The sequence below is a fragment of the Lynx rufus genome, unplaced genomic scaffold (genome assembly GCF_022079265.1).
Source record: "Lynx rufus isolate CCGP_SWC_20201006 ecotype Redwood Valley unplaced genomic scaffold, mLynRuf1.p SCAF_29, whole genome shotgun sequence".
Lineage (NCBI taxonomy): Eukaryota > Metazoa > Chordata > Mammalia > Carnivora > Felidae > Lynx > Lynx rufus.
In genome coordinates this window covers 5,700,164-5,715,327 of record NW_025814844.1, presented here as the reverse complement: position 1 = coordinate 5,715,327, position 15,164 = coordinate 5,700,164, and the positions used below count along the sequence as shown (strand labels likewise).

Genomic DNA, 15,164 nt, shown 5'->3' with positions numbered 1-15,164 from the left:
AGTCTGCCTTATTTTCCTTTCATGAACACAGATTTCTTGAAAGACCATAAATGGAACACTTTGCATACTGTCTGTGCATTTCCTTGACAAAGTCAAGATTAAAGCCTAATTTTTCAATTTATAAAAGTTTATGTTCGTTCTAAGAAAACCCCCAGAATTTATAAAAATTGGAATCATGGTATACATATGGTTTTAATCCAGTTTTCTACTTAATATATTTTGAACATTTTCTTATAATACCAAATAATCTTCAGAAATATGATGTAAATACTATTTTCTCTGATTATAAAAGTATCATATACTCGTCCTAAAAAACAGAAAATGAAGAAAACTGTGAAGAAAATATAAAAACCACCCAGAGGGGCACCTGGGTGGCTCAGTCGATTAAGTGTCCAACTTCGGCCCAGATCATGATCTCACGGTTCGTGGGTTCAAGCCCCTCTGTCAGCACAGAGCCTGGAGCCTGTTTTGGATTCTGTGTCTCCCTCTCTCTCTGCTCGCACTCTGTCTCTCTCTGTCTCTCTCAAAAATAAATAAACATTAAAAAAATTTAAAAACCACCCATAATCAGCTGGTATATTTTCTTCCAGTCTTTTTGCTATGTGTATATAAAATCTTTTTTTTAATTCAACATTATATTGTGAATTCCATGTTATTAAATGGTCTTTAAAAACAAGGATTTCCCCCGCCTCGGTGTTAGGAATATAGAATTGACATACATCATTGTATAACAAAGCAAGGATTTATAATGGCTGTATTTTCCATGAAAGCCATTTAGGTTATTTATAATTTTGTTTTACCTTTTAGATAATGTATGATGTACGTCCTGGGGCATAAATACTTGCATGCACCTCTGATTATTTCATTAGGTTACATTCATAGCAGTGGAATAATTTAGTCAAAGAATAAGAACACATTGAAGGCTCCTGATGGATATTGCCAAATTGTTTTTCAGAAAGGTTGTCCTTATTTTTCTGTATACTTACCAGCTTTAGGTCTTACTTAAAAGATATCTATCTCTATCTCTAGAGATATCTATATCTATCTACATATAGATATCTCTATCTATCTATATAAATCTACAAGCATTTACCACTACATTTATGGAGAAATTTTAAGGTATGAGAAAATGCGTAAGCTTTAAGTTTAGAGGCAAATAATGGAATTCAAGATATCATCCTGAATTCCATTATTTTCCTCTAAACTTAAAGCTTACGCATTTTCTCATACCTTAAAATTTCTCCATAAATGTAGTGGTAAGTGCTTGTAGCATTCAATTATGTGCTGATCTGCTTTCTTTCTACTTCATCCTTCACTTTTCCTCTGAGGTCAAGATTGAGATGGGCTCTTCCAGTATTAATCTGTTGTCCTTACCTGATGCCGTTCAATTCCCCAGTTTAAAAACCCACTCAAAATGTATCCTCTCCTCTGGGATTTTGAGAAAATGTTCCCAAACTCCAGGTTCAGACAAATAAAGTTAGCAAAGAACATACACATTTCTTGGAAGATGTTCTATGTAGGCCGCGGTGCTTAGCCTGCAGCTGGTGGGTTTGGTGTGCTGAGAACCTGGCTTTTAGATGCGTTTTGTTTAGCTGCACAGTGCTTTAAAATTTTTAAGCCAATAGCGAAGAATTGGGAGATTTTTACATAATAAACTTGCATTTCTGGCTTCTCTTAAAAAAATCTGTAGACTTGGCGTAGACATGCTCACGTGGCAGGAGCCAGCTGGACCCGAGCCGCAGGCGCTCCGTGTGAGTGGGCGGGCTCTCTCCTTTCCGTGTCGCTGCCGCTGTTTATTGTCACTATTATTTTTATCAGTATTACGTTTACACCTAGCCCGCGTGGCTCATTTATATGGTTGCTCCCTGGTCCCGTAGACGCTTGAGTTCATGCCAGGCCCAGGGCCTGATTTTTCACAGTAATGTCGCTGGCCCTAAGAATCAGAGCAACGCAGTGACTTGTTTGGGCACATACAGCCAGCGAATAGTGGACATAGGACTCAGACCCAGTGAGTCCACTTTCAAAGTCCACCCTTGTTCTTCCCGCTATGGTCAAACTACCACTGGGGAAAGGCTACAAAATGCCATTGTGTCAGCAATGGAAAGCACTCATTCTTATGGTCTCTTGTGACTCACAATGAAAAACCTTGGCTTTGCTATTCAAGCAGATTGTGTTGACATCTTGAACATATATGTGTGTGTGTGTGTGTGTGTGTGTGTATCTCCCTTTCTGTTTCGACTTTTACAAGGTAATTGTGTGAATTCTCTGCCAGATTTTGGTTCCCACAGACAACGAAGTCAGTTCAGCATTGCCAACGCTCCCCCCTCGACCACTCTGAAAGATAATCTATAGAGACGAAAAGATGCTTGGGGTTCGTAAGATTGAATGCTAGCAAAGAAGCTGTTAAGAAAAACCCTGAATAACCCAAGGAGCAAGGATTGTGAGCTGTAATTTCAAATATTGGAAGACTGTTCTCATGGCAGGAAATGAGGAACAGAGAGGGGTGTATACCTGTGCATTTGTGTGTATGTGTGTGTGTTAATGTACATATATATGTGGTAGGCATTACGACTCTACTAAAGCTGTTCTGCACAGACTTACTGAACATCAAGGGGGAATTTCACAGATGTCATTCCCACATTTGATCCTACAACAGCCTTCTAGATCATGCAAAGTAGATATTGGTTCTGTTTCTCAGATGAGGAAACTGAGGGGCTTTCTAAGTGCTCATTCCACCTCGCTGGCAGTGAGGACAGTCCTCTGCATTCTGTTCCTGACTGTGCTGATAGACTCTTGACCATGGACAAGGCAGTCTTTTGGGGCTCAGATTCCACCCCCCCCCTTATCTGTAGAATGAAAGGGTCAGCCTGGATATTTCGTGTTTTTTCCATTTCTAAAAGTCTCTGATTCTAAGATTTTATTAAAAAAATTTTTTTTAATAACATTTATCCATTTTACAGAGAGCTTGAACAGGAGGAGGGCAGAGAGAAAGGGAGACACAGAATCCAAAGCAGGCTCCAGGCTCTGAGCTATCAGCACAGAGCCCAACACAGGGCCCAAACCCACAAGTGCAAGATTGTGACCTGAGCCGAAGTTGGACACTCAACAGACTGAGCCCCCTGGGTGCTCCTCTGTTTCTAAGATTTTATTTTATTTTATTTATTAAAAAAATTTTTTTTAATATTTATTTTTGAGAGAGACAGAGTGTGAGCGGGGAAGGGGCAGAGAGAAAGGGAGACAGAATCCAGGCTCCAGGCTCTGAGCTGTCAGCACAGAGCCCGACACAGGGCTTGAACCCACAAACGGTGAGATCATGACCTGAGCCCAAGTCAGACGCTTAACTGACTGAGCCACCCAGGTGCCCCTGTTTCTAAGATTTTAAAGGCATGAACTTAGTTTTCTAAGCCTGAAAACTTTTTAAGGGCAGGGTTGATGTATTATTTATCCTAGTGCCTAAAATATATTGAGGAATGAATGAAAATCTGGCTTACATCAGAGCTAAAACAAAACCAAGGGTGTTTATGGAAAGAATTTCTAAACAAAGTTAAAGGGTGAAGGTTAAGCCAGAAAAAAATATTATTTAAAATATACTATTATAAGAGGTAAGCATAAAGTACTCAAAAAGTGAATAAGAAAAGGGTGAACATCCCAACTGAGAAGTGGGGAAAGGTCACGAACTAAATATTTACAAAAGAAAAATACAAATGAGCAATAAACACTAAAATGACGTTCAAACTTATAATAAGCATAATAAAAATGGGAATGATGTATCATTTTCTCCCAATCATGCTGGGAAAGACTTGAAAGATGAGGATTGGCTGGGGAGAAGGTCATCTTCTACGTGGTCAAGGGTGTGTAGGCTGGTCTCACCCACAGGGTGTCATGTCTGTTTCTGAGATTAAATCTAAGGAAAGAGTTGTATAAGGACACAAAGATGTAAGTAAAGGTATTTATTTAATCATTGTCATATCGTGGAAAATAGGTGACGAAAATTATCTTCACTGGGGGTAGTGGATAAAGCCATAACATGGTGTAAAATATTTAGTCATTTTAGGGGTGCCTGGGTGGCTCAATTTGGTTGAGCCTTCGACTTGAACTCAGGTCATGATCTCACAGTTGGTGAAGTTGAGCCCCACAACCGGGCTCTCCGGTGTCATCTCAGAGCCTGCTTTGGATCCTCGGTCCCCTCCCTCCCTGCACCTGTCCTGTTCGCTGTCTCAAAAATAAATATTTAAAAAAAAAAAAGAATATTTTGTCATTTTAGATAATGATGTTGATCCATATTCACAGAAATGGAAAGGGGTCCATGATACATAGAGTGGAGGGGAAATACAATGTATACAGAGTATGATCAATTATGAAGTAAACATTGTATAAAAATAATTTGGATGTGTACCAACTTACTAGCTGATTGTGGCTAGGTGCTGACATGGCAGTTGATTTCTGTTTCCTCCTTTGCTTTCATTTTTTGAGTTTCTTTTTTGTGATGTACATATACTGCTTTTATAATGGGAAAAGTAACAAAGGTATTTCCATTTTTTAAATATGTTTACTTCTATCAGTAGTCCTTGCATATTTTAAGCACTTTATAAGAGAAGACCTCATGGGACAGTTGTGGTTTTGGTAAGATTGGGTCACATCACTTAGAAAAATACTTAGAATTTCCATTTAGTGCGATCGTAGGTTGATAAATAGAACTGTTAACTTCTGGCGTGTGTGTGTGTTTGTGTGTGTGTGTGTGTGTGTGTGTGTGTGTGTGTGTGTATTGTGGGGGTCGTGTGGGAATTGCAGGGACATATGCTTTTCTGCCTGGGACACGTGTAGTTTGCCTCGTGGTCCTGGGGAAAAGTCGGAGAAGTTGAGGAAACCTGACTGGCAGGGGGGCTGAGTGGTGCAGGGCTGAACTGCATACTGGATACGGTGGTCGGCTGGGCCGTGGGACGCAAGAGAAGACAGCCTAACACCTTAACCCTAAAAACTCTACTGTGCCTCTCCTGGGAATAAGAACATAATGAGACACCGGTATCACACCTGGTGTGATAAATCAATTAATTTTGATTTAATGATAACATATGACAGATAGTCTAAATATAAATGTTTCCAATTGTCCTAAAAATGTCTTTCAAAGCTATTTCCCTCCTAATTCCAGATCCAGCCAAGAGGCATTTGGTTGCTTTATCTCTTTGTGTTCTCTGAAGCTAGATGGTAGAACAATCTCCCTGCCTTTTGTTCTGTTTGCTTTTTCATGACTTATTGAAGCATTCAGGCCGGTTGTAGAATGCTTGTAGAATTCTTGTACAGTGCTCCACATTCTGGATTTGCCTGATTTGTTTCTTCCTGATTAAATTCGGGTTAAATGGTTTTGGCCGGAATGCTGCACTGGTGATGTGTTCATCACGTCAGGAGGTTATCACGTCTGGTTGCCCCACTGTTGGGGATACTCGTTAGTTTTTGATGAAGGGGGAACTTTATCTCACAGAAAAAAAGTCAAGGGTGTAAACTTTCCACGTATTGTATCTTTACATCTTTCATGAACATGAAGGAAAAGTTTATTAACAAGAAGTACACAAAAGAAAGTATCAAGTGTTTCATTATCTACTGAGAGTTTCAAATCCTTCCTTTTTCTTTCTTTTAATGGAGAAAACATATATATTTGGTAAGCCACCAGCCTTTATCCCCGCATGTATAGAAGCAGGGTGGGAATGAGATATCGTATTTTATTAGTTGTAACTAGTGTTGGATGCATAGCATAGGTGAATATATAAGGTGATTTTCTGTTTGCGCCATTGCAAGGCCCAAAGTGTGACTTGCCCAAATATTAGATGCCCTTGTCACTCTTCATTGTTGTGATAATAAGTTTTTAAAATCTGAGGTTTTATTTTTTTTCCTGAGATTTGGGGCATATTATCTCAGAACAATTGGACATATTATCTTAGGACAGTGTTTTTGGGAACACAGTGATTTGAATGCATTCTTTGCTTTTTTAAAGAAGTTTTCCTTCCCTAACCTAAACCTTCAGCTGGACTAACAGAAAATGTAGAATTTGGGGCCGGGGATGGGTGATAAGACTCTAACAGCCCTTCTTTCCTCTTGGTGGACCCAGGAGGGAGCTTATGAGGTCTTGCTGAGGCAAGATTAACTTGTCTGAACCAGGAGCCTTTGTGCAGATTGTAAGGGCACCTGGTAACGTGGAGATGTTGATTCTCTTTTTCAGGGCATCTTTTATGACCAAAACTGTGCCTTGTGGAAATGAGCTTCATAAGTTCCTCATCTGGGACACTGCTGGGCAGGAACGGGTAAGTGTACGTGGTTGTTGGCTTTCTAGGGAAAATACTGAGCCTGGTTCCTGAAGGTTTATTTGTATTTGGCAAGATTCTTGGTTGCAAGCGACCAGGAACCCAGCTTCTGTGATTTAATCAAAAAAGGAAATGTGCTTTTCCACTGTGACAAAGATGTATGGGGGTGGCTCTCTTGAGGTAGGGCTGAGTTCAAGTCCTCCAAATGTATTGTCGGAGGCACCCAACTCCATTCATATTTCTTTGCTTGCTTACCTCTAGACTGGCTTCATTTTGAGGCAGACTCACCTCCTTCCCTTCCCCAAGGGTGGCCAGGATGGCTCCGTCGGTGACTCCACGCCTGTATTCTGCCACCTGAGCAGTCCCACAAAGGACAGTACCTCTTTTCCGCGAGTTGCACCCCATGTTTCAGTGCCTGTGGGTTCTCATGGGCCGGGTTTGGGTCACGTGTTCCACTCTTGAACTTGACGCTGTGTAGCAGCATTTAAGGGATATTTGGCGCTCCTATTTGTAGAGCCAGGTAATACACTTACCCTTAGAGGTAGGACTGCCATCAGCCCCACCTGAGCCACACTGGTTGGAAGTCTAGTAGGCTTAGTTACCCAAGGAAAATCTGGGTTCCTTTACTGCACAACGGGCCAATGGACATCGGTTTACTAGAAACAGCCAATGACTTGTTTCTTATTCTTTTTTTTAATATGAAATTTATTGTCAAATTGGTTTCCATACAACACCCAGTGCTCATCCCAACAGGCGCCCTCCTCAATGCCCATCACCCCCTTTCCCCTTCCCCCTACCCCCCATCAACCCTCAGTTTATTCTCAGTTTTTAGGAGTCTCTTATGGTTTGCCTCCTTCCCTCTCTGTAACTTTTTTCCCCCCTTCCCCTCCCCCATGGTCTTCTGTTAAGTTTCTCAGGATCCACATAAGAGTGAAAACATATGGTATCTGTTTTTCTCTGTATGACTTATTTCACTTAGCATAACACTCTCCAGTTCCATCCACGTTGCTGCAAATGGCCAGATTTCTTTCTTTCTCATTGCCAAGTAGTATTCCATTGTATATATAAAGCACAGTTTCTTTATCCATTTGTCAGTTGATGGACATTTAGGCTCTTTCCATAATTTGGCGATTGTTGAGAGTGCTGCTATAAACATTGGGGTGCAAGTGCCCCTATGCATCAGCACTCCTGTATGTCTTGGGTAAATTCCTAGCAGTGCTATTGCTCTCTTATTCTTAATTCCTTTTATGTGCTGAACATATTTATGGGGAAGATTGTTTAAAAAGCTTATGTTTTTAGATTTTAATGTTTATTTTTGAGAGAGAGAGAGAGAGAGAGAGAGAGAATGAGAATGAGTAGGGTTGGGGGGGCAGAGAGAGAGAGACACACACACACACAGAATCTGAAGCAGGCTCCAGGCTCTGAGCTGTTCACACAGAGCCCGATTTGGGCTCATGAACCTCGAGATCAAGACCTGAGCCCAAGTCGAGTCGGACACTTAACCTGCTGAGCCACCTAGGTGCCCCTTGTGTTTTTAGATTTTAAAAAGTGAGGTAATACCAGCACAGACTGTCTATAATAGGATATTCATATAATAACTAGGGTGTATATTATCAAAGTCGAAAAGGGTGGTCAGGGTAAGTGACACACAGGGATTACCAATAGCCTGCCTTCACTGGGAGCTTTCAGGCTGCTCAAAACTTTCATCGGAGCTAATGATCACGGAGTAAAATAGTAAAATGGTCCAAGCTCACGTGTCACCTTCTCTACCTACCCTGTTTAAATAATATCACTTCCCCCTTTTCCCTCCCTGCTCCACTCCATTTTTCTCCGCAGCCCTTACCACCTGCTAATATGCTATTTAATTCACTTCCTGATTCTGTTGATTGTCTCTCTCTCAAAGGAAGAGAATCCGGGGTTCGGGATAATGCAGCATTTTCATTATCTGCTCCTAACAAATCAAGTGTGCGTTTCTATAATTTTCACTTCCTATAAATCCCCGTCCCAGCATTTGTCGATTAAGGCTACTCCGGTGTTCAAGATTTCTTTCTTCTTAATTAGGACGAATCTTGTGGCCTACAAATGCTAACCTCATTAGAACATCTTCTATTTTGCTGCTAAATTGAGAGCACCAACTTGCACACACGAAGCTGCTGCCACGAGCACCTCTTTAACTCTGTGGGTCAGCTGTGCATGCTGACTCCCGAAATGAGGTGACGAATCCGAGGAAGAAATGTCTGCTCAGGGATCTCTTCTTTACGTATCTTCCTCTTTACATACTATGTATGCATACTTGTAGTACGTAGATCTGCTAGGTTTTTGGTTGGGGGGGGAGGGGTTTGGTTTTTTGGTTGTTATTTAAACTGAAGCAGAGGCTTTCTTGCTCCCATTTGTACTTTTGGCCATGAAATAGTTGCTTTTAATGTGCATAATAACTCACTTTTACAAATAGCTGGCTTCGTATTAGAAGTATTACTGTTTCTACAATTGGTGGGTCATTCCTAAGGGCTTGCTATGTTTCATGCCCTGTTCCGAATGTTTTCCGTGTACTAATAACGCACTTAGCCCTCTCACGGCACTCTGACGTGGGGACTACTTTCATCCCTATTTATAGGTGAAGTCACTGAGGGGCGGAGAAGTTAAGTAACTCGTTCAAGATCACACAGCCAATTAGGCGTAAAGCCGAAATAGGAATCCGGCAGTCTGGGTCCTGAGCTTTGTAGTTCTGTTCCGCCAGAAAAATCACCCAAAAGCCATGCGGCTGAAAGTGAATTTGGCCAGAATCCCACCACCCAGATATTTGCACCGTTTTTTTAATTTATTTTTTTAGTTGAGGTATACTTGATGTACAATATTCTGTTCATTTCAGGTGTACATCGTAGCGATTTGATATTTGTATACATTATGAAATGATCCCTACAAGAAGTCTAATTTCCACTATTGACATTAAATGATCATTCTTCAGATGTCTCACTATATGTGTTGATAACTTCATATTAAAGGGGTCATGGTTCTTTATAACCTGCTGTTTTCACTTGATAATAACGGTATTCCTGAAGAGAGATTTCTGTATGATCTAAACAGAGTATTTGACATTTCCTTACCTATTCTTTTTTGTTTAATTTTTTAATGTTTATTTATTTTTTGAGAGAGAGAGACACACACACAGAGTGTGAGCGGGGGAGGAGCAGAGAGAGAGAGGAATCCGAATTCAGGAATCCGAAGCAGGCTCCAGGCTCTGAGCTGTCAGCACAGAGCCTGACGTGGGGCTCGAACCCACAAGCTGTGAGATCATGACCTGAACCAAAGTCAGATGCTTAACTGACTGAGCCACCCAGGCGCCCCTCCTTACCTATTCTAATATAATATTCAAGTGTTTGACTGCTTTTGATGAAATCTGGTACTCTAAAGTGACGACTGTAGTTTGTAGCTTGACTCACTGACCATCTCAAAGCAAAATAGCAATAGAAAATTTTTCGTATGACCATATTTCTAATTATTCTAATTGCTTTTCCTAAAATTTGACTGTTAGAGGTTATAGGCATCTGTGACTATGTTGCTATGTCTGTAATTTTAAAAGCATAGTATTGTATAGATTATTATATTATACATGTTACATATTATATGTAGTATTATTGTGTTAGTGCTATATGTATTCGGAGTATTATCTATTATTATAACGGTTAGTATTATAGGTGCAAGGTTTGATTCCATAGTAGTGCTTCAGGGAAGAGGGACTGAGTTTTGGATGATAACTTCAGGTGGATGCTTTTTAGAATCTAGATTTGTGGAGCACGGGTGAAAAATGTCTGTTCAGCCTTTGTGGTCATCGATCCCTCTAACCCTCAAAGGCCTGATTTAGTTATCCTCAGACTGTCCTTGTCTGGTGTCCCTCCGTGCAGTCTCGCATCTCTCCAGTGATGGCAATTTTTCAATCATTTTGGCAGCTTGTTGCTGGATTTAATCGTGCTTGTAATGACGTTACCTAATGTTGGAGCTAAAAATACATTCCCTGCTGCTGCTTGTGCCTCATGCTATTTGTTCTGTTTCATTAATTGTTGGAGTCCAGTGCACTTTATTATCCCTCCTTATCTGTGTAGAAATCTGCTGCTGTTCTACTAAGTCTGTGTAATTTTAAACAAACAAAATCTCTTTGGATTTATGGTTTCATAATATAAAGACATAGACTTCTGTGTCCTCAAAGGAGGATAATGCTCAGGGCAGTGCTTTGCATCAGTATTTGTTTACTTGTGGGACGATTCAACCAAGTTCTGCCTCGCATACACAATATTAACTCTGGACTATATTTTGGCACAAATTCATACTCTTGAAAAATTACTTTTCTGTCAGAGCACTGGAAATGTAAAAGGATCACTCTCCTCCTCCCTCTCTTCGTAGAAGGGAGTGTTCATTCCTGATAATGCTTTTCATTCAACCATATATGATGGCCATCTTAGGATTCTTTCAATGGCAAATGCTAATCCATAGACTGCCTCTGTAAGAAAGTGTTTGAAAATTTAATCATTTTCAATTAACCAGATGATTGCTGAGTCCAATTTGTTAGAAACGTAACGTTTGGAAGATTTGTGCTTCCAGTTTGTTGCAACCAAGAGGGGTGTCCAGGGGGCGAGAGTGCCACTGCCGTGCCCGTGTTGTAGTATCAGTGCGGGCTTTTGGGGGTTTTCATCCTTTCTTCCTGGAATGAGTGGTTCTGGCTTCTGCTTTGTGCCAAGCTGTGACAAGGACTCAACAGTAGGTTAGCAGATGCCTCTGGAAGGATGTACACAGGAGCGGAAGTGGTCCCAGGGGGGAGAAAGGAATTTATCTGCCCAGCTTCATCCTCCTATCTTCCACTAGTCTGGGTTTGGGATTCTGTCCCAGTGTGGCAGCACATCCATCTTTCCCGTTGGGTTTCCTTTTGACTCCCTTCTTTGTTTTTCCACATAAACTAGAATATCCTCATTGTTATTAAAAATGCCTCATCAGTAGGAAATGCAACCTTCATGTTCTAGTTGTCTGCTTCCAAGTCATTCTGTTTTTGCTTTAAAACACTATCACAATGGGGCGCCTGGGTGGCGCAGTCGGTTAAGCGTCCGACTTCAGCCAGGTCACGATCTCGCGGTCCGTGAGTTCGAGCCCCGCGTCGGGCTCTGGGCTGATGGCTCAGAGCCTGGAGCCTGTTTCCGATTCTGTGTCTCCCTCTCTCTCTGCCCCTCCCCTGTTCATGCTTTGTCTCTCTCTGTCCCCCCAAAAAATAAATAAACGTTGAAAAAAAAATTTAAAAAAAAAAAACAAAAAAACACTATCACAATCCATAAGATAACTCCCTTAAAATGTTGGTGTCTTGGAATAATTTCAGGCTTCATTTTCTTGATCTGATCCATCAGAGCAATATTACTCTAAGAACCTAACATGAACAGATATTAACATCATCTTATTCTCTTGTTTCACTTGGGTTGGCTGTCTGTCCACCCTAGTGCCTCAGTCATAATGATTGCATTTATAAAATTTGGGTTTCAAATGCACCACGGTCAAATTCCACAAAGGTGAATTGGTAGTTCTTTTGTGAGAATGAAAACTCTCCCCTTACTCTACTTAACACATCTTAAATAGATTGACTTCTGAAATCAAGCTCATTATTATATATTTTTTAAGATGAAATTGGAGAACACACATACAGACTAAAAAATAGCCCCCCCCCCATATTTACCAGGAATTATGGAGCTTTGAACTTAGCAGTAAAAATGACATGATGCAAAGATTTGTGTAGGAAATTATATAATTTATTACTACTGTCTTTTTTGGGTTATTTATTTATTTTAGGGAGACAGCGAACAGGGGAGAGGGGCAGAGTCAGAGCAGGAGAGAGAGAGAGAGAGAGAGAGAGAGAGAGAGAGAGAGAGAGAGAAACCTCCAGCAGGCTCCACAATCAGCATAGAGCCTGATGAGGGGCTCAATCCCACAATCCCTGGTATCATGACCTGAGTCAAAATCAACAGTCGGACACTCAGCTGATGGAGCCACCCAGGTGCCCCTTTTTTGGGTATTTAAGAAAATTGACAAAACATTGGAAATGAAAGAAATGCCAAGTAAGAACAAATTGAACACTATACGGGACTGAGTAAGAGAATATCATCTAATAAAAGATTGAGCTATTGTAGAATTCTAAATATGATCTTAAATAAACACAACTTTATGTAGACTTTAGAATACCATTATTAACTGAAAATGACACGTTTGTTGTGTGTGAATTCTTTTTTATCTCCGTATTTGAAAATATTCTTGTACTTGCAGAAAAGTTACAAAAATATTACAAGAGCTCTCTTGCTGAGGTGGCTCTGTTTCAAGGTGTGGGTCTGTGCGCTGGCAGGGGGGACTTCGCTTGCTTGTTCATTCTGGGGTTAGAGAGACAACAGCTCCCCGAGGAAGCTCTTCTCAGGCAATACAGAAGCATGAGGGACAAAGGGCAGACGTGAGGCCTCTTCATGCTAGGGTTAGAATGGGCACATGTCACATGGCCTACATCCCATTGACCAAGGCAAGTCACATGGCAGAGCCCAAAGTCAAAAGATAGAAACATGGCCTTTAGAGGAAGTGCAAATACTACATTGGCATAAACAGGGCATGAATTCATGGAGAAGTGAAGAATTGGTGGTCGTAATTTTGTCTTCCGTAGGCATCTGGTTCTCTTGCTCTGTGTACCTTGGAGGCTCAACTTCTCCCAGCCTGGAACTTCTTTTCAGACATCTACCTCCATCTTTTCCCACTGAACTTTACTTTTACACACTCTATGGTATTTTACCCCAAATGAATTTCCTGTTAAGAAATCTGAAATTATAGAAATAACGTTTGCCCCCCCGTGGCTTTTAAAATACAGTTGATCCTTGAACAATGTGGGGGTTAGGGGCGTTGACCCCTCGCCGTTGAAAATCTATGTATAGCTTTGGAGTCCCCTAAAACTTAACTACTAATAGCCTACTGTTGACTGGAAGCCTTACTGATAACATAAACAGTCAATGAACACGTATTTTGTATGTTACATGTAATATACTGTATTCTTACAATAAAGTAAGCTAGAGAAAAGAAAATGTATTAGAAAATCATAGGAGAAGGGGCGCCTGGGTGGCCCAGTCGGTTAAGCGTCTGACTTTAGCTCAGATCATGATCTCACACTCCGTGAGTTCGAGCCCCGCGTCCGGCTCTGTGCTGATAGCTCAGAGCCTGGAGCCTGCTTCGGATTCTGTGTCTCCCTCTCTCTCTGCCCCTCCCCTGCTCATGCTGTCTCTCTCTGTCTCAAAAATAAATAAAAACATTAAAAAAATTAAAAAAAAGAAAATCGTAGGAGACAATGCGTGCATAGTTCTGTACTGCAAAAACATCTGCATTTAAGTGGACTTGTGTAGTTCAGACCCGTGTTGTTCAGGGGTGAGCTGTATATTCATTACTTCCTGGTGCCTGAGGTGGTCCCTCTCTGTGTTTCTGAAAACAGCCCAATGAAGATAGCTGTGGTGTGAAATTCTCTGTTTACCTGTTCCTCTGGAACTCTTTTCCTGTTCACTCCCTCACCTGTTCTAGACTCGCTCAGTGCTTCAGTCTCATAAGCTTCTTGTTTTCATTGCCCAGTTCACCTCGGAAGCCGTTGAGCCATGCTTTCATCTTTTTTTGGATAATCCATCCAAGAGTTCTAGTGGTTAGAAATAAAATTGGCTGATAAACGCTTTTGTCTATATTTGTTTCTGTGTGGATTATCAGCATGTAGAGTACTACCTCTAGTGTTTTTTTTTTTTTTTGAGAAAAAAATTTTAGTTTATTTTGTTGATTTTGAGAGAGCAAGAGTGTGAGTGGGGGAGGGGCAGAGAGAGAGAGAGGGAGAGAAAGAATCTCAAGCAGGCTCTGTGCTGTTAGTGCAGAGCCTGACGAGAGGCTAGATCCCGTGTGAGATCAGGACCTGAGCCGAAATCAAGAGTTGGACACTTAACCGACTGAACCACCCAGGTTGCCCCTTACCTCTCTTTTTTAAATACAGTTTTATTGAGATGTAATCCACAGACCATAAATACACCCATTTAAAATGTACAGTCCAGTGGGCTCTAGTATGTTGACTGTGCAAGCGTTGCCACAATTAATTTTACAACATTTTCGTCATCCGCAAAAGAAACCCCGAACCTATTAACAGTCATTTCCCACTTCTTCCTGAGTCCCCCAGCCCTTGGCTGCTTTCTGCCTGTAGATTTGCCTACTCTGGACATTTCATATAAATGGAATCATACAGCCTGTTTTGTTTTGTTTTGTTTTGTTTTGTTTTGTTTTGTTTTGTTCGTGACTGGCTTCTTTCACTTAGGACAATGTTATCAATGTCCATCGACATTGTAACTTGAATCAGTGCTTCTTTCTTTTTCATGGCTGATTAATACTCCATTGTATGGATGCACTACATTTTGTATATCCCTCCATCAAGTGATGGACATTTAGGTTATTTTCACTTTTTGGCTATTATGAATAAGCCTGCTACAAGCATTCATGAGTAAATAAGTTTTTGTGTAGATAGTTGTGTTTAGGAATCGAAACAAAATCTCTTAGGAACATATCTAGGAGTGAAATTGATGGGTCATGTGGTAACCCTATATTTAGCATTTTGAGGGTCTACCAAACTATTCTCCAAAGTGGCTGCACCATTTTCTATTCCTACCAGCAATGTATGAGGTTCTAGTTTCTCCACATTCCCACCACTTGTCTTTGCCGAACTCAAGGCTACAAGGATTTACTCCCGTATGTTCTTCTAAGAGTTCTATAGTTTTAGCTCTTACCTTTAGCTCTATGATCCATCTGTTGTTACTTTTTGCGTATCTTATAAGGAAGGGTTTTCCA

The 15,164-nt window shown here is 40.9% G+C and overlaps 1 protein-coding gene across 1 annotated transcript in view; it reads left to right on the top strand.

Moving 5' to 3' along the window:
* Positions 1–15,164, top strand: part of RAB31 (RAB31, member RAS oncogene family) — a 131,441-nt gene that overhangs the window by 61,728 nt on the left and 54,549 nt on the right. Inside the window, exon 3 of the mRNA XM_047090317.1 lies at positions 6,215–6,296. Within this exon, the coding sequence (XP_046946273.1) occupies positions 6,215–6,296 (82 nt within the window). The remainder of the gene's footprint in view (positions 1–6,214; positions 6,297–15,164) is intronic.